This window comes from Gambusia affinis, linkage group LG15 (genome assembly GCF_019740435.1).
Source record: "Gambusia affinis linkage group LG15, SWU_Gaff_1.0, whole genome shotgun sequence".
NCBI classification, from domain to species: domain Eukaryota; kingdom Metazoa; phylum Chordata; class Actinopteri; order Cyprinodontiformes; family Poeciliidae; genus Gambusia; species Gambusia affinis.
Genome location: NC_057882.1, coordinates 10299948 through 10319940, shown reverse-complemented (window position 1 = coordinate 10319940; position 19993 = coordinate 10299948). Strand labels below are relative to the sequence as shown.

Genomic DNA, 19993 nt, shown 5'->3' with positions numbered 1-19993 from the left:
AAAAGATATTGGTTTATTGCTGCAGAACAAACATAATATCTATATCAATTAGTTTTTATTTTATTACTAATATATTATTATGACTATGTATATTACTTAAGTCATTTCTTAAGTAATTTATTTTAGATTTCGTAAACGTTATATTTCTTTTGAATTTATTTTGGTTTTATTTTCAAAACAGTTTGAGCTGTGTATTATAGTAAATGAATCAATGATAGTGAGACAAAGTCTCTAAAGAAGAACTTGATACATGTAATGCACAACAGAACTATTGATTCTTGTTTTTCACACTGTTATAGTATAAATATTTACAAAAATAGGTCACTAAACCGATATATGCTTCCGTTTAGTGAAAAAAAATTACTCTGAGTATCAAATCTTTGTGGTCAGAAGTATTTATTCATGACACAAGCTGAGTATAAAAACCTGAATTATTGGATTAGCTACAATTGCAATGTGTTTATATACAACAATACAAAAAAAAAAAAAGAATTCTGTAGTTTGTTCTTATCAAGGCTTGGATAAGAATGAGATGTTAAAGTGACAGATAATGAAGGAAACAACACATCTGTAACACTATCAGCTCTCTCATCGGCCCTCTGCAGGAGTTAATTAACACTTAATCAGCACAGGATAAACAGCGAACCCTGCAGTCTGTTAACCATCAGCTGGTCAAACATTTCTCACTACGGCAATCCGTTTATGAATACACAAAAATGCAAAACAAAAAAATTAAAAATAAAAAAAGCCAAACCTACACAAAAGCTATGTTTAAGCATGGTGTACATGTGCTGATAACTGCTTATATAGCATAAAGAAATACTGGTGATAAAGCATATGTCCTTTAATATAAATGACTCTGGGCTTTCAAAGCAGAGCATTACGTCATGCTAGTGCAATCACTCTGCGCTGAGGACCTCTGCTGGTGAAACATAGTGAAATGCATTAGTGTTAATAACACATGGGTGACGCAGGAACATCCAGCATCACTGCTGCACAACATGGCCTCGTCATGCGAGGCCCGCAGCCTCCACTGCAGACAGAGGGAGCTAACTGAACAGCATAAAACAAAGTGCTACTGTGATGGTAGCAGTTTCATGGCTTCATGTTTAGTCAGCATTTGTAAATAATTCCTAATCATCTTTTTTTTTTCATTATTCCAATTTCTGGCATAAAAAAAATCTTCTTTGGTAATGAAAGAGGTGCAAAAGAAGGAAAAAAACTGTGGACATTCAATCCTGTCGTAAGGTAAGCAGACAAGGTCAGCTTATGTTGGTCGTTTGAAAGCAGCACTTGAAACAAGTAAAAAAAAACTCTGATTCATAATCTTGAGCTAAGCAGAAGGTGCGTTTTGTGACCACTCAGAGAGAGAGGATGGGCAGATAAGATGCCCAGGATAAGTCTGGCTGTGATGTTGAAACACTGAAAAGTACCATCAGAAGTAGAAAAGTGCTGTGTTGTGCAAAAATCTTTGGTGACTCCTCCTTTCTTTATATATGATACCTTTAAAAAGGCTTCATACCTTGGACTTTTTCATATTTTGTCACATTACAAACACAAATTTCTAGTCATTTTGTGAGAATTCACAAACACAACATAGAACGTAACCTTGAAGTGGAAGAAAAATGGAACATGCTTTTTAACTTGTCTCACAATAAACTATCTGAAAAGTGTGGTGTGTATTTATGTTCAGCCTCCTGTAAGTATTCAATGTAAGCCTTTCATGTAACATTCAAAACTGGCATGGAGGATTATTTTCTTCCCTGTTAATTTTGTACCTAAAAATTTTAATTAGTTGTTGTTTTTTTGTTGTTTCCTTACTGAACCACAAAAAGAAAGACTTTCAAAGCTATAATATATTTTTTCACCAAAAAGTAATTGGGTGAATTTTTTTGGTGTTTAAGGCACAACTGAAAACTTCTCAGAAAAAATGGCTTTAATTTAAATCAGATCTTTAGCAGCGTGTTGGAAGCACTGTTCAACTTTTTTTTTGTTTACCTGAATTAAAAGATATAAAAGTCAAAACACTTTGACAAAAAATAAATGGAAAGTATTATACCTTAACAAGCTACCAGCTGGAGTCTTTTCATATAACAGATGAGGTACTATGTTGTTGCACGTTTACTGTTTGTTGAAAACAAAACTTTTGGACACTATCTATTTGCTGAAAATGTATTTTCTACATAATGTACAAAGTAAAGCTTTAAAGGAATTTCCAGAAAGGGTGGAAAACTAAAATACTGTATGTTGAGGATTATCCTTAAAAGTGATGTGAAAAGAGGGACAGTTTACAACTTTTACACAATCACATTGAATGCAAAAACCTGTATTTATTAAAATCATCCAATGTTGATAAAATACTGTTTTGAATAGGAAACTAATTTGTTCTGGGGCCAACCCATCAGAGCACATGGTAGGTTCCATCATTTAGAAGCTTCCCTGATTAAAAAAAAACAAGAAAATTACCTGCTGTGAGTTTAAGAGATACTTCAGCTTCTCGCAAAACATAAACAACTGGATTAAAACAGCCCACATAGCTTACTTCTGACGCCAAACACTCTTTGTCTTTTATACACAGCTGCATAATAAAGCCTGCACATGCGAGCAGATTTCCTTTCTGCTCATTTGTAAATTTCTGTGATCATAAACAGAAACCGTTTAGGTAAAATCCCTCTCTGATCCACACGTGTTTGACATGTGCAGAGGACTGAAACTTGCTTAACTCAATGGCAAAGAAAATAAAGGTGAAAGCGGGTGTGCTACACCATGAAGTGCATGTGTCCTTCGGCGCCCGTCACGATAACGTCCATCCAGATACGCATGGCCTCAGGAGACGGAGCCACCATGTAGTAGACACGATCATGGGTCTTCACACTGAAAGTCAGAGAAGGATTGGGGCTCTGGTGTGCGGTGGTGGGTGAGGTTTCGGGAAAATGTGGAGGGAGGAGGAGAGAGGGACAGGAGTGAGAAAAGAAGAGGACAAACAGATGTGAGATAGTTCAAGGAAATGGGATCTGACGGGAAGTACCGAGGGCCAAAAGTGTTTCCAACAAATAAATCAGTTACTGGTAATTTAGAAAAAAGAGGAAATAAAAATGTTAAATAAATATATTTCTCATCCATAGTCAAGTAATTAATTAGTTAGGCAAATAAATGATTAATTAAAACACAAAATTGCCTGAGGGAGACCCAACTGTTTTTTCAATATGATGGTTTTATTTTCAATTTTAATAATTTAAACATTTTTCAAAAGAGAATTATAAAAACTGGACCTAAATATGGTGGGTCAGTAAAAAGCAAAAACAGTAACAGTCAAGGTGATTGGTCTGAGTTTGACCAATCAGAAGCAAAGATCTACTTGACAAGCCACACTGATGATTCAAATAACTTCATGAGCAACTGTGGCACAAAGCAATATAATAATTATATATGATCTTCACATATGCTCAACTCAAATATTTAATTATGTGCTTAATCAACTTTTGACACATTCACATTCACATTGATATAGATTCAGTTTTATCTATTTTTTTTATTAGCTTAGTTTAATATTTTACACATGCAGAAAATGTTCTTTAACAAATCTATTTATTTGCTGGATTTTGGCCCTCACTACGGATGAAGACACATGCACATTTGCTCACGTACTTTGTGTGCGTTCTTTAAGTGATCATAGTACACCTCCTCAATGGCCTGGAAGTAAATGACTCCCTTCATCTTGTTCTCGTGTTTGTCTGCAGCAGAGCACATAAACAGAAGCGTGATGAAAGCTTTGGGTCTTCGGAGTTTCACCCTGGAGACAGAGGTCCCTACCTGCGTAATATGTGAGCGTCCTCCGATTCTGGTCGAAGACAAACCAGCGTTTCTTCCACGTCTTGATCTTCCCGCCCATCTTGACCAGGAATCCTCGGCACGTTTTGTCGGTGATGGCCAGGTGGAAGCAGGCGTCTGGGTTGTGTCCGGCTGCCTCGATGTGGCCATGAAGGTCAAAGTCATCTTTTCTCACGGGGAGGTAGCGAGTCAGCAGCCGAGACTACAGAGAAATTTTCTTAAAATACTCATCAGACCCCTTTTGTAACGCATTTACGTCAAGAATGTGAATCACCTGCGATCTCTGTTTTTCCCTGAGCTTCACTTCTCTTTCCACAAGTTTCTGTCTCCTGCTCGTTTCTTCCTGCAGACGTTTCTCCAGCTCCTCTCTCCTCCTCCTCTCCTCCTCCAGGGCCTGCCTACGCATCTCCATCTCCCGCTCCTGCACAACCCGGCTGGAAAATAAATCGCATGCTTTTTCGCCTACAGACACCGGGTTTCGGTTCGGGTCTGGCCGTTTACCCTGTGCTCGAGGAGTCTCAGCTTCTCGGCCTGGGCCTCTCGGAGTAAACGCTCCATTTCCTCAATCTTTGCCATATTGGAAGTGCTGGCACTAGAAGAAGAAGGGCGCAGCTCAACATAAAAGAAACAGAATTTCTAAAAAAAAAAAAAAAAGTGCCAAAATAGATTTTTCCATTGATTTCCATTGATCATAAATATTTATTTCATCATTGCCTACTCAATTTATTAGTTTTTTTTTTTATCTAAATAAAACAATGTTTTCCTAACATTCATTTTATGTTGTCTTATTATCCATTGAGAGATCCATCTCATATCCAACCGAAATGAGTAATTTTGTGCTTAACTCTAGCTTCAAACCTCCTGTTTTCTTTTTTTTTTTTCTGCTTTAATGATCTTTGGTAAAGGAAAGAATGTCACTAAAGCGACTGAATTGAGGAACACAGGACTTTGCATGCTGGGGTGATTCAGAAAACAAAGCTACTGAATTTCAGAACCACCACATAAATAGCCATCTTTCTCGAGTTTCTTATTCTCTCTCTCTGCTTCATTATTTCTTTTATGCTCCTTCATAGAGTTCAAATCCTCCCTAATTACCCTTTAGCTTTCATCCTGCAAGAGAAGTTCTCCTTCTTCTTACAAACACTGCAATAAAACCCCCGCAGAGCCTCACTTGGAGAACTTCACACTCTCTTTAAAAAACATCTTTTTGATGAATTACAATGACTCTCCTATTGGTCCTTTAGCTAAAATTAACGTAAAAGAGCTTCCGTCTTCTATCGTAGCGGCTCCGCTCTAACCTGGAGATGTTGTCTGGTGAACACGCAGAGAAACTGGTCTCCAGGCTGTCCGAACTGTCCACACTGACTGTGTCCGACGCCTGGCTGTTGTCCGGGTACGCGAAGGAGTCCAGGAACACGTTGGGCTCAGAGACCATCCTGCTGCAAAAATCACTCTGCCTCTGTCTGTCGTCGTTCATGTGAGAGTGGCTGTTTCCCGCTGAAAGAACAACATGGCAATGAAGCCCTGGCGGCAAATGGTAACTACAGCTAAAACACTTAAATAAGAAGTAGTATCTTCCTAAATTACAGGAAGTTCAAAAAAATATATATATATGCCTCTTTCTATGTTGTTTTTATGTCACAGAGAAAGTGGTCCTTTTTTTTTTTTTTTTTTTTTACAAATCTGAAAACCTGTGCATCTGCAGTCACTGACAACGTTTCATCCAGGACTAGCCTGCATTCTGCTCCAGCCACCCTCCCATCATTTCTGATGTACTTGCCTATTTCTGTGGAAAAACGGAAGTCCCAAAGCATGACGCTGCCACTGCCATGTATGTCACCCTCGTCTTCATGGGTACGCAAGAGTGCCATACTTTCTTTTCTATTTTTGAATGATAACTTGAACAAACACTGCTCAAGCTTTGCTCGATGATCAAAGCTTGAGACGCTGCTGACCTAATCAGAATCCCCTTTGCAATCCCTTCATCATTTTCTATTCACAATAAAATGATGCACAACATTTCATTGTGTAAAAAAAAAATCTACTAAAAAAATTGTAAGGTTTGTAGTTGTAACATACTAAAAAGCAGACTATTTCAAGGAGAAGAAGCATTCTGTGATCCCAAAACTATGAATCCAGTCACACATAGACGTACAGGGCAATATAATTGACTACAACTATTGCTAAGATTTGGAACAAGATGCATTTGTGTCACTCTGACTCACCCTTAGGCAGCCGACGGGCGTTCACGTCCCGGGGGGAGAAGCTGAAGCCTTGTGGAATGACAGTGCCACAGCTGGAGCTCTGGGATAAAGGCAGATGTGCCTGAGGAACGATATAAAAGCACACAACATGTTTCGGACCACACACTAGAGCCCAACTCCTGGAAGTTCTCCTAATCTCAATGGATGTTGCAAGCAAGAGTGAAAGTGAGAATTCCTGCTTTGGGTGGATCCGTCTCGAGGGAGTTGTCTGGGTAAAAACGATAAGGCTGTAAAACCCTCTCCTCTAAAACATGGAATCTGAATTATCAATGTCATTTGCATTTTATTCTTCACTCAAGTATACTGCAGTCAACTTCAACTTTGAAGAATATCACCTTTTAACATCACTACCCACTCTATTTAACTTTTTACACCTTTATGGGGTTTTTTTTTGCATTGGTTCAGATAGCAAATCAGACCTTGGGAGGAAGCGTGCGTCCCAGAGATCTGCCATAGGAGCCGAGGAGCTGCTGGCCTCTCTTATGAGGAATGCTTTCGATAGGATGGGAAGAGCTTTCTTTGCTACTTCTTCTCCTCTCCTTCAGGGAGTTCAGGTGCTGCAGCGATCACACAAATCAGAGCAATCGCAAAACAGGAAATTATCCTGAAAGTGCTGCAGCATTACTGTAACCGACTCGCACCTCCTTGATGGTTACAGGGTTGTTGGTCAAAGTTTGGCCCTCAGACAACTCTGCGTACTTTCCTTCCAACGACAGCAGCTTGTCTCTCTCCTGCAGATGCCACACAGTCTTTACTTCATTGAAATGAAACATTTATGACATCCGCATGCAGAGATTGCTTTTCTTTCTTTACCTTTTGAAGCATGACAAGCAAGTTGTTTTTCTCTCTCTGGAAGTTTTCTTTCTCTTGCTGAGCCTGTAAAGTGATCTGAGAGGATTGTTTCTTCAGAGTCATGATTCTTTCCTGTGGGGGGAGGGGGAGGAATCAACAAGGTGGCTGACTTTATCAAAGTGCAGGGGGGGAAACAAAATTAAACAGTTAAATTAGCGGTGAGGCAGAGAGCTGTAGTGTAGGTTGAAGAATCAGCAGCAGAGTCAGAGCAGATGGTGCCTTGTAAATGCTTTGCCTTAGAAAAATATTTTTGTCGCACCTTTACTGCACTTTAGCACATTATGAACGCAAACCTCAATAATTTATCAGGATTTTATGTAACAGACCATTTTCAAAGACTGAATAATTGTGAAGTGAAAAGTCCAGTCCATCCAATGTGACTGTTATCCTGCAAAGAATAATGGACCAAAAAAAAAAATCTCCAGATGTGCAAAGGTGGGAGAGGCATGAACCAAGATCCATTTCACCATATGTGGTTCTACAAAGCATTGACTCAGGAGGGCTCAATACAAATTCCTGCCACACTTTACTCATTTTATACGCATTTGCTGTAATATTATTTGGCCTTTGGGAGATGAATAAACCTGATCCTTAACTGTTTACCTATTTCAACTCCACTAAAATATACTTACGTATGCACAATTCTTTTAGTTTGGTAACACAAAATGCAAAAAGGTTCAAGTTATGACATAATAACTTTTACAAATCACTTCACTTAAAGTTCTAATCAAACATCCTGTTGCTGCCACTATTTCACATTTAACTTAGACATATTTAGCTCATTTCTTATGTCCTTGGTTTTGCAGGTTTATTGTAAATAAACTATGTCAAATACTGTACAGCAACTGAGCTCACGACTTTGCAGCTTCCGTGCAAAACCTGCAGAAAGGTTAATAACAAACAAAGAAAGGCAATTATAAGCTAAAAAACAACAACACAACAATATCTGCATTGTGCTATTTTCATTGTAAGTTTGAACAAAAGCTAGCTTTCATTCCTGACTTCACATCAACATCTCTTTAAAACAGGAACATGTAGAGAAGCGAAAGTCGCGAAAGTGTCAACGTGAAAAACTCAACAAGTTTGCTTCTACCTTGCGCGTGACGCCAAGACGCTGATATTCGGTGATGTCCCGCAGCAACTCTTGGCTTTGGCTCTCGTTTTCCTCTTCCTGCTTGATTTCTCTCTCCAGCTTTTGAAAGTCCGAATCCTCTGAGGTTTTTGTCTGCTCCTCGCTTTCCTGGGCGACATCAGAGACGTATGCAGATGTAGACTATATCGCACAGTTCAGTCATGCTAAACTGATGAGAATGAAATGATTAGAAACAACATGATCCAGGATTAGTCAGAACAAGGTCAGGAAGGAGAGCAATAACTCTAGAACAGACGCATTGGGAAAAGAATGGAAGGGCAGGAGACCAATGTGAAAAATGAGAACTGTGGTGTTTGGGTTTTGTTCAGGTGCTTAAGAGGCATTTCCGCCAACCGTTGTCTTTTGGGTTGTTTAAACTGGTCTATTTTTATGGCCTCATTTGGAAAAGCTTATGCTTCCTTATTTGGACAGTTGGTCAGAGCTTGTAGAAGGTTTCTCAGCTGCTGTGGTAATTGTGATAATCCCTCCTTTGGTTTAGGGCTTTCATCATTTACTTTGGAAAGCTCAGTTAGTTTAGTTTCAAAGCAAATGTAACTGAACCTTTTTCAGGATGCTGTGGTTTAACTGGACCAATTCCTGATGGTCTGTTAGTGCTGTGGTTTTATGTTCACAACAAAACATCCTCCTGCTTGCTTTCTATTTCCAAACTGTTACTAGTGTGAAATAAATTTATAATAAAACAACCATAAATATTCTTATCTGTCCACCAAAAATCTAACCTTGCAGCCAAATACAATGGCTAATTTATTTAAAACACTTTTTGTGCATCTGCACCTGAGATTTTTCAGGCTTGCTTGTCCTCTCGATACTTTGCATTTTTTCTTTGAGTTCATCCAACAGCTCCTTTTCCCTGTGCAGCTGGGTCATCTCAGACTCCTGTTCTCCATCCAGCAGGGCGCACTCCACCTCCATCTGCAGAAAGGTCAGACAAAGGTAGGAATCTTGGATATGAATTTATTTTTTAGTCACCTTGGTAACTGGACATGGCTTTGCCATCATATGGGTTATTAGTAAAAAAAAACAAGCTGAAAGCATTTTTGGAAAATCTGCTTTCCGACTCTCAGTTTTGAGTAGGTATGTTTGATTACTTGTGCATTTTCTGCAATATATATTCATATTTCATTGCTATAAATGTTTACCAAATGAAACATATGCATAGGAAAATATGATCCCCAGACTCATAGTTGGTGTCAGACTGGCTGCTCAGAGTATTTCAGACACTTCTGATCTGCTGGGATTTTCACCCACAACCATTTCTTCATTTTGGATGAAAATGCCTTGTTGATGTCAAAGATCGGAGGTGAATGGACTGAAATGATGGAAAGGCAACTGTAGCTGAAATAACTCATCATCATAACCGATTATGCAGAATATCAAAAAATCAAACATTAAACCAGATGGACTACAGCACTTGGTGATTTTCTGCATTGCACACAACCCACTGCTCTTCAAAATATGTAAGTTGTCAGAAGAGATACATTCCCTAATTAAAAAAAAATAAAATCTAAAAAGAATCTTGATAAAAAGCTCTTCTGAGTAGGTAGATGCAGAGTAAAATAGGAAAATCCAAAGGAATCAGCTCTTTATCATCAGTCTTTCTTTGAAATGTTAAGAAAAGAGTTGATGTTGATGTTGGTTCTGTGCCTGTGCTATCTGGCACAGAGTAGCTATCTGGCTGTACCTCACGCAAAGACTCCTCCATCTGGTTGTCCAGGTCTTTGATCTTCTGCTCCAGCTCTTCGATGTTGTTCAGCACCTGGATTCTCTCTTCCTCTAAATGAGACACTTCCTGTTTCAGCTGCATGCTCTCCAAGGCCTGTAACGACACCGAGAATGGAAATAAATCACCGGCTTCAAATGTAGCAAATGTAAACACACAACTAAGCTGTTCAAAATGTCATCACAATAAAAAAAAAAAAGAAGTTTTAAACAAGAGACAGTTTTCTGTGTTTATGCTTTTGCAATCATTTGTCAGAGGATGGCTTTGGGTTTTATTCTGTTACACAACAGCAGCTGCTGTCTAACTCATCCAAAAATGGATCACTGGCAACAAGGGCAGGATTCTTTCCCACTTTGTGCAATGGAAATCGGTATTAGAGCCGTGCAATGCAAGGCATGCCAAGGCACTCCCACATCTTGCACCATCAAGCAACATCTCTTAAATATATTCAGTCACACATTTAAATTTAAACTCAGAATTAAATTATTCTTGCTTATAGAAGCCAGGTGGGTTATTTTCTCGTCTGACACTTGTATGTTTTAGCAAGTCTTCCTGATTTATAGTTTCGTCAGATGTGTTGTAAGCAGCGTTTTTTTTTCCTGACACGCACTCCTTTGAGGAATGTTAGCAATGGAGATTGGTTATTTGGAGACTATAAAACACTGTCACAACTCAAACAAAACATAAAATTCTAGAATGAACTCAGATTCAGTATTTTATGAGAGCTATATCTAAGCAAAGGGTAATCCTTTCTTAAGATAAAAAACGGATTACCTGCGTTATGTACATTTCAATTTCTCATCTCTATCACTTTGATAGACGTTATAAACATCTGGAAAAGTGCATGTCTTTGCTGTGCATGCAGTCTTGCGTTCTCCTCGTGCACATCCGTGCACAGCTGAACATACACACGAACACATGCACACAATAATTCACTGTGGGATCGAGTCATTTCCTGTCCTCCCTCCCTCCCACTCCTCCAGGAGTTTGAATGGTTCACCGCTGAAACAAAACTTGAACTTCTTCATTAAAACCAGACACTCTTAGGTTATGTCTCCAGAGTGGAAAAACTGAAAAAAAAAAAAAGATAGAATGGAAAAAGGTGGCCTCTGTGGTAGCAAAAAAATCCCTCTCATAATTTGGTACATGGGTAGCTTATTCTTATTTGCGGATTAAACATGTTTGTTTATTTTTGATAAAGAGCGGTGAGGCTTTCCAGTTTAACGTCTCCAAAAAAGGTGGTGGAATAAAAATGAGGTCGGATTGTAGACCAAAGCCTGAGGAGTCTGATTTCCATGTTTATATGTCTGTCCAACTTACATAAACAGGAACTGTACAAATTACTAAGTGTACCGTCTTAGAGCACTTAAAAAAGACTTTAGTGAATGAAATTATGCATAGAAATGATGTGGAAAATACCACAAAGCAGAGCTCTGAGGGCTACACACAATTCCAGCTTTCCAGTTTCGATCAACAAAATTTGTATGTGTTTAAAATGATGTAATATTAGTGTGTGTTTTTTTCATAGTTTCTTGGAAACCTTGTTTTCTGTTCTTTTGTAGAAATGTGGACAGGGAATGCTGTTTTACTTTAAACTGAGAAAAACTGAGATATGGCAAAAAGGTAAACAGACAGATAAACAGAATGTCAGCACTCAGATTAACTGCATTCCACAGAAGGGGGAGAGCCTCATTAGTTTTTGTTTCCACAAGGTTTTACTGCAGTGAAGGTTTCTCGTTTCATTCTGGAACAGGAAATGACAAGTTACAGTAACACACCTCCCTCTGAGTGCCAGTGAAGTGACTTCAGAACAAATGTCAACATTTTGACTGTCTCATCAATGGACTTTTGATCATGCTGTAGGAAGATTGAATCCACATACAGAACTGGGGGTTTATTTCATGCCACTGTTGACTGTTCCCATACACTCTATCTTGATTCTGTGATGCTGCTTACTTTGGCTCTGTGGTGTGCAGAAGGAGAAGGGGCGCTGCTGTTCAGACTTATAGCAGGTGAGTGAGACCTGTAGTTTCCCTGCTGACGCTGGATGGCCTGCTGATCCTCAGGAAGCTGAAGATCTCTGGCTTTGGCCCCAAAACAGGTGTCTGGAGCAGTGCTGCTAGGGGAGTCAGAAAACACAGACTCATCGTCCGACACCTGCAGCTTCTCCAGCTCCTTATTGATCTTTTGCAGATCAGAAACAGCTGAGCCCGTCGGCTCTCTCACCACCTGTCCCAATTCAGTGCACAGGCTTAAGATGGTTTCTAGACGCTGACATTCCTGCACACAGGAGAGTTGGTGTATTTGTAGTCAATCAATTGTTGCAGTCAACCAAAAAAAAAGAAGTAAGAAACTCACCAATTTCTGCACTTTCTGCTCCCTGAGTCGCTCATCTCTCTGATGCTGGTGATAGTCTCTCAACTCTTCTTTGCCATTCAGAGAACTGATGCTGCCCACCCTCTGTCCTGGACTTAGCCCGCTTTTCCCAAACGACAACCTCCTTTCTCCTAAGCCCAGATCTAATCCTGTTCCATCAATCTCCATACCTAGGGAGCTAAGTGAAGCAAGGCTGGACCTCCTGGATGTGCTGGGCATGCTTGCAGGCACTGTAACATCTGGGGGCTGCTCTAGGGAAGAAAGACTGCGCCGCTGTCCTGCTGAGACCACCACCCTGTGGGAACCCACTGAGTGACGAGAGGGCAGCGACAAAACAGGGGGGTCTGCCGCATTGTGAAGTCGTGGCAAAGAACGGCTATGCATCCCCAGGTTGTTGAGGGAACCGGTGGAGTATTTCCTCTGCCTTGACTCTCCGACGGCTTTGCTTTGAGAGCTGAGTCTACGGCTCATCCGAGGACTGGATGGCATACTGGCCGCCCCGCTCTTAACCCTGGGAGAGCGAGGCACTGGCTCCCCGTACGAGGACAGCAGAGAATTTCCATCAGATGCATTAGAAAGCAGCAGACTGTCCTGTGACTGGTGGCGAGAGTAGGAATGACGAAACAAACCATTGGTGCTAATCTGGCGTTCACCCTGACGTGGCGATGGAGGCACACTGTTGCTGTTAATGTAGGAAAGGTTTCTGGAGGCGGATGGAGGTCGTTCTGTGTTGCTGAGGATGGACAATGGCCTGCTGGACTGGCCAGCAACAGATGAAGGTACGCTAAGGTACTTGCGACTGCATTCAGCTGCCCTCAAGCTGGCCTCCAGAGCACTCTTTCTGCGCTGCAGAGTCTCCATCAGTTCCTGAAGCTCAGCTTTAGATCGAGAGCCCCTCAGCAATGTCCCCCCTACAGAGCTGCCACTGCTGTGCTCAATCTTCAAACAGTCTGAAGGAAACAGAGGTTCGACAAAGCATGAAATCCGGCCCCTTTTTGGACTCAACATAAACAGTCTCTTTAGTTTATATAATCAGCCATATTAGACTAAATGTCTTTAACCTACAAAGCAGAAGCTGAGCTACATGATCTGCTATCGTGTATGTTTGGTAAGAAGAGGGGGAAACCACTGAAGAATGTACGCTGCAGTTCTGAGGCCAATACAAACACTGGCTCAGTCATTGGTCTGGTCTCTTCTAAAAATGGAAGAATACTCGTGAACCAAGACAGGGCAGAATACATCATAGTCTCGACTGCAAATAATATCCAGAGGAGAGTCAAATACCAAGCCAAGCAAAGTGATGATAGTGTCTGAGTCAGCATGGCAAGACGCTGAACATGCACTTTAAGTTATTACTAGTTCATTTGATCTTACCGAAATTTTTAGCCTCTTCTCAAACATGGGTTTCAGAAATTAGTTTTAGGTTTTAATGTTAATGATAGAAGAGATCTGCTGCTCCATATAATGTATTGACCTCTTAAAAAACATGTTATGCATCATACCCAAATATTGTATATAGAGCATGAGAGTGCTCATCTTCTTAAACTCATCTAAAGGTCTCATTCCTGAGCAACAATAAAGTTTTTCTGACATAGTACTAACAACCTGTCGAGAAAATCCAACTTACACGCCATATTTTTGTAATTGGTGTCATCTTGCTAGATGTTAACTATTCGATTTTATTTTCAGATAGAGATTTGCTGTTTATTGCAGATCAGTGACTGATTACATATATGATTTCTTTCGCTTGTCTTACCAGAAGCGTAGCTCAGTGTGGCGACGGCGCTCCTTTGAGGAAGCATACTGTTCATCACAATGATCTGCCCCTTCAGATGAATCAGAGCGAAGTTTGGATGATTCAGATGACACCTGTGATTGGAAATACAGAAACGTTTCAATACAGGGTGAAAAAAACAACAGACAGGAATGGATATTATTGTACCATTGAGTCAAACTGGTTAGGATATAAAACAAGATTTTGTTGGCAAAGTGTTAATCAGTTTGACACTTTTGTTTCAGATGTTTACATGCACTCATCGTCACCTTAAAAATCACACTAATTTGGGAATTGTAATTATGCATTTCTTCTTTTTCCAGAGTGGAATAAATATACACTCAATAAAAACACTGGATGGAATAGCTAAAAGATGTTAATGTTTGTGGAAAGAGATCTGAACTCAACCTAATAGACATTTTATGGCTCTTAAAAACGTAAAAACCAAACATTTGAAATGAGCTCTGACCCAGAGCACAGCCAAATGCTCAGCCAGAATTGTGGCAGACGATTGGTGATGATCATTAAATATATATATTTTTTCTATATAACTTGAAAAAGAACATTCATAAAAATATTTGTGAGCTGTACGTATATACATCTATAGTGTTTGGTTGTTAGGTATGTTTCAGATGATTGAACAGTTTCAGTATCAGATATAGATAACCCATGCCAATACATAAAGAAATGTTTATTTTATTAAAGAAACAATAATCATTCCAGTCTGTCCCTATGTGAAAGGCTGTTGTTATCATCATTAAATAAACCTGTGATAAACCTGTTTGTTTGTTTTTTTAAAAACCAATTAACCTCAATCAGGCTAAATTTGATTACTTTTATCAAGCTGGAATTGGTTATAAATCAATTTCTAACGCTTTGGGATGTTATTGAACCATTATTCAAAACTCCAGAAAACACAGAATAGTAAAGAAACTTTCCAGGAGTAGTTTTCTTCAAGAGTTCATCAACATCTAAAACACTTTCAGCTAACTTCAGCCTTTTGCTAAACAACAACAGGTTAGGCAGTCATTGCATCCAAGACAAAAATATCTGTTTACCAAAAAGAACACAAAAGCTCATCTCACATTTCTCTTGATGACCTCCAACACCGTTGGGGAAATAAATATATTGGTGGATGAGATAAATGTTAATGGTTTTGGAAGTTAAGATAGCATTTCAGAAAACGAATGTCATACGGAAAGGTAGACAAGGCCTGATGACCTGGACCAAGAATTTTGCTTTCTGAAACTCCTAAAGGAGAACGTCTGGAGATCAAAGTAAAGATTTTGGATCGGCCGAGAGGCTCTAAGAGAGGCTGTAAACGGGGCATTCATGCTCAAAAACCCTCCATTTCACAGAGAAAAGTGGTGCGAAATTCCATCGCAGTGAAAAATGCTCACTATTAGTCACCACAAATGCTTGCTGGCAGTCGAGGCATACCGACACTAATCTGCACCCTTGACTTGCACGTCTGTCGCTAATGATGCTACATGCATGCTGATGTTGCATCAATATAAACATATATTTCAGTTCACATGAGAGACATTTACTAAACGCCACTTTACCATAATATTGGTTAAGTGAAAAACCTTATGAAGCTCTTAAAAACCTTAGAGGGCTATAAAATACCTTAACCCACTTGAAAATTGAGATTAATCCTTTTCTAATTACTTATTGACTTGTTACAGCACTATTTCTGCAATACTGATCAACATCTTTCTTTTATCAATGGAGGGAATGTATGAAATAAGCTGTCCTCAATCAGTTTACTTTTGAAAATACAAGGAAAACAGTGCCTGAAGTCCATCTGATATTCCAGATGTGCATATTTTAGAGGAGAAGGGGGAGAAAAAAAAACTTTCCAAAGGCCTGAGTATTAAAGCAGGGTTTATTTTTAGTCTAGCCTGTTTCCCCAATAAAATCTTAAAAAGCAGTTTTAATTGGTCTGCTGACAATTATGCAATTTAGTGTCCTGTTGGTTCTTCCACTTCACTCCTTACCATTAGATTTTAATTTGTGACACTAGTGACATAATGGCTTTTGCAGTAAAATTGGCAAAGAATGTTATCTCAGGTATCCTTAGAAAAAATACAAATTACAACTTTTGGTCATAAATGAGTGAGAAATCCATCACCACATCATTTCAGGTTTGCATTTTTAGTAAATGACGATGTAATTAGATCCAGATACCCAAGACTGTTATTTTGAATAAATCAGACATGACTTGTTCCTGAATCCACAGGCAGCATTCACTCACACACAGCACATAGAAAGACAGAGATGGCTGATCTGAGAGTTTCTGGTCTTGCTGTCTGGAGAAAGCGCCAACAGGAAACAGGGTATCCTCTTACACCGTCAAGCATCCAGTCAGCATGAGTTCATTCTCCAGACCTCCAAGAAAAAGAGAGGGGGGGGGGGGTGAACTCCCCCCATCCACCCACTTCAAATCACAGGCAGAGGGTGTTTGGTCCATCACTCACATTTCAGGTCAGCAGGGTGGTGCACATCTAAAGAGTTTGAGAAATGCCCTTTGATAAGATAGCTTTCATCTAATGTGTGGGAAGAAAAGTATTTTTACATTGCGTAAAGCCCAAACCGCAGTCGATTTGCGTTTCTCAATAATTGTTTTACAATTACATTTCTATGCTGAGAAAAGGATAACAGATGGAAAAACTTTGGAAGTTGAAAATGCATAAGCAATTTTCCAGTTAGTGAACGGACCATGCAGAGTCACTACCAGATCGCAGAAACTGCAATAATGTTGGGTTTAAGGCACATCTTGTGAATCTGTTTCTTTTAAATAGTTAAAAAAAAAAATACTGGTGCACATTTGCTTGAGACTTGAATGAGATATTTTTCAAGCAAATATCATGTTTACTTTGTCATGCAGATGCAGATGTGTTTTCTTTGGTTCAGATTTGTCATTTTATTTCTTGTCATTTTGGTCACTTGTCACTTTCTTGAAATGAAGCATGTCTTTCTGTTTCCCTTAGACCAGTGGTCTCCAAGCTTTTTAGTACAGCGGACCGGGCCAAGCATTCGTAAATTTCCTGCGTGTGAAGATCGAACGGGGGGGGGGAGGTTCGAAAAATCCGGTGTACGATTTTCAAAATAAAAGCTCCTCCATACTCAATACATAGAACGGACATATTTAATTATTTCTTGCGCGGCCCGGTACCAATTGGTCCACGGACCGGTACCGGTCCGCGGCCCGGTGGTTGGGGACCACTGCCTTAGACTACAGTGTCCTAGACATGTACATGAAGGCAGTATAAACAACTGAGAAGATTTTGAACAATATTTGCTGCACAAAATCTTTATTTATATATGCCATGTTCATATATCAAATTAACACACACTGTGCTCCTCCCCTTGTGTCTGTTCTCCACCTTACTCAGAGTACCAAAACAGGAACTTGTGTGTGCATCTGTATGACACACAGTAAATAAATACACAACTGCAACTTTTCATTTAAAATAAAGAGCTGGTCAACAGAGCTGGATCAATTGTGACTGATACAACTTTAAACAGAAACACTCTTTTGTTAATGTTCTTATTAAAGAAAGAAGAGTCAAAGTTAGCTAGTTTCAATATAAGAGAACCAAAGATGGAGAAGGTAAAAAATAAAATAAAAATGATGAAGATATTCAAAAGAAAATTGTGTTCATTATGTCCTGCTCAGTTTTGTCCTTGGCTCACTCTGGCTACTAAAAAGTAAGAGACAGTGAGACTTACACCAAATTACAGGAAGCCTTGCCCTTTTACAACAAAGTTCTGGAGCATAATGATTTTAGAAATCTGGCAAACTTTTGTAAGTCTCAGAGTTAAATTAAGGTTTGACATTCTTAAAGGCATAAACATAGACACTGTTGTATTTGTGATGCTAAGTGTGCTAGCAGTACTAATTTCTCACCTAAGGACAATTAACTTTTGTCTTTAAAACAATAGTAAGATGCTGTGACTGCTTTCTTACACACATGGTGTGATGTTGTGTCCGTTCCTTACATAAAAAATGAATATCGGCTTAACGCAGGAAGGACAGAAAACATTTTATACATGCTGTTCTTCCTGTTACCTGTGGAATGGGGCTCAAAGATAATTGCCAACAATCAGTAATACCAGGTCAATGGTTCACAAAAATATAAATAAATCTGGAACTATCCACAAAATTCTGTGTGTACACATTTAATATACAGTTTCCAGAGATAAAAATGACACAAAGTATCAAATAGTTGTGTTGGTGAAGCTAAAACTTTCAAAACAAATACCTGATACATAAAAACTAATGCATTTAGTACTATGGGCACAGAAGAGTTGAGTGGACAGACAGATTTGTGTCATTGTCATAATTAAGTATTTGACTTAATAAGTATGTAGAAAACGCAATAGAGTTTTTTTTAATTTGATGTTTCAAATTAATTTGCAATTAAATACACATATAAATATTCACTTGTGAAATGTTTATAATTTAACTGCATGCAATGTAATCTCAATAAATTTCCACAACACTGTTTAATCGCATGTTTTTATATAGCTATCTTCTTCTTGCGTAAAGTCCAGTGGTCATGAAAGAGAAACCATAAATATTTTTTAATCATCAAATTGGATCAAAATTCATTTTTGTGACCGTTTTGCACATTTCTTGCAAAAATGTCTGAAAGCTAACCCTGTGCCTAATGTACACCATAATCAAATTCAGCTAATTTCTTCTCCTGTATTTTACATTCCAAACACATTTGGTGGCAGATGTGAACCTTTCACTAATATAAATAGTGCAGAGCAGAGCAGCCTAACATGAAATCTGATACAACTCTGTCACTTTACAGGACCATCACTGTCTCAATCAAACAGATTTATCAGAAAATACTGAATTGATATATAATGAAAGGGGTAAAAAATAAAAAATAAACACTGACCTCTGTTTTCTGCCCCAGTTACATAGTTTAAAATCCTCTGCTGGCCGCTTATAAGTTTTGAAGCTCAGGTCCTCCTTCTGCCTGCCTCTCTGCTCTGAAGCAGCAGAGGAAAGTCTTCCCATGACAAAGGATCAGACAGGAGACCCTTTCCCCTCCCACCTTCAACTCTGCTGAGATTTTCCTCTCCAAGAGGGAAGTGAGAGGGGGGACAGCGGGTGTGTTTACTTTCCTGCAGGAGGCACAGCTGCTGCCCCTCTCTGGTTGTGCAGGGAATCACTCATAAACCACAACAAAAATAAGCAGGAAGAAAAGGACTAAGGGGTAGCATTATCAAAATATGTAGAGATTTTTAGGAGGTATCAGCATTTAATCTCTCCTACTAAGAGATGTTGTTCCTCTAAACATGTACTTCTGACCTCTAACCTCGCACTGATCAATATCATGTGACTGTTAGATCATATTCCAGCACAGAGACGCTGAGTGAATTACTGCAAAATGTGCACACGTCTTGTGACAGAGTCCATCCGTCGTTTTCAAATTCCCTATCTAAACCAAATCTCCTGTCAACAGTTTCTGAGTGTTTTTAATCTACAGACAAGTTAGACTTTGCCAGACTTTTACCACACAGTGAAGTCCTCCCACATTGTGTTTAAAGGAGGAAAAGGTGTCTGCAATACTTGATGTTAGACTGTTGTTTCAGCAGTATGTATGGAGGCGGGTAGAGGCCCCCGTTGCTGTGTTTGAATCAGGGCCAACCTCGCTCCCCCAGACTACAGACGGAGGGTAAAAACACCCAAAAAACACCAGAGGAATATACAACATAAAGCAAACCTGCTCATTTAACCTCTTCTTATTGTCTTTTGGTAACAACAAGCAAGCAGAATGAATGAAAACGTTTAGACGTTTAGAAACGTTTAGAAAAATCCCCTAAAACCTCCCTGAACCATCATGCAAAAAAAGAAAAACCCTCCAATTACATCATAGGGAGGGGGTAGTGGAGCGCAGCCTTGACGAGATGATTACTTCCAGATACAGAGCCGGGGTCTTTGTCATTAAAACACACACACTCTCAACCCTGACCAGCCGTGCTCGCTTTACAGCTTCAGG

At 39.3% G+C, this 19993-nt stretch overlaps 1 protein-coding gene and 1 long non-coding RNA gene across 2 annotated transcripts; one reads left to right on the top strand and one right to left on the bottom strand.

Moving 5' to 3' along the window:
• Window positions 1-379: 379 nt before the first annotated feature.
• Window positions 380-19024, bottom strand: phldb2a (pleckstrin homology-like domain, family B, member 2a). The gene is made up of 17 exons (XM_044139907.1): window positions 18887-19024; window positions 13953-14065; window positions 12179-13146; window positions 11777-12100; window positions 9782-9916; window positions 8875-9012; window positions 8041-8187; window positions 6909-7019; window positions 6737-6826; window positions 6515-6652; window positions 6057-6156; window positions 5130-5328; window positions 4333-4423; window positions 4106-4252; window positions 3814-4033; window positions 3649-3734; window positions 380-2900 (listed from the first exon to the last, which is right to left on the bottom strand). Exons 1-17 carry the CDS (start codon window positions 19006-19008, stop codon window positions 2760-2762), a joined length of 3270 nt encoding a protein of 1089 aa, XP_043995842.1. The 5' UTR covers window positions 19009-19024; the 3' UTR covers window positions 380-2759.
• On the top strand, window positions 8085-9944 carry LOC122844457. Its single transcript, XR_006372886.1, has 3 exons — window positions 8085-8205; window positions 8959-9033; window positions 9815-9944. It is a non-coding gene; the product is annotated as an uncharacterized LOC122844457 (long non-coding RNA).
• Window positions 19025-19993: the final 969 nt, after the last annotated feature.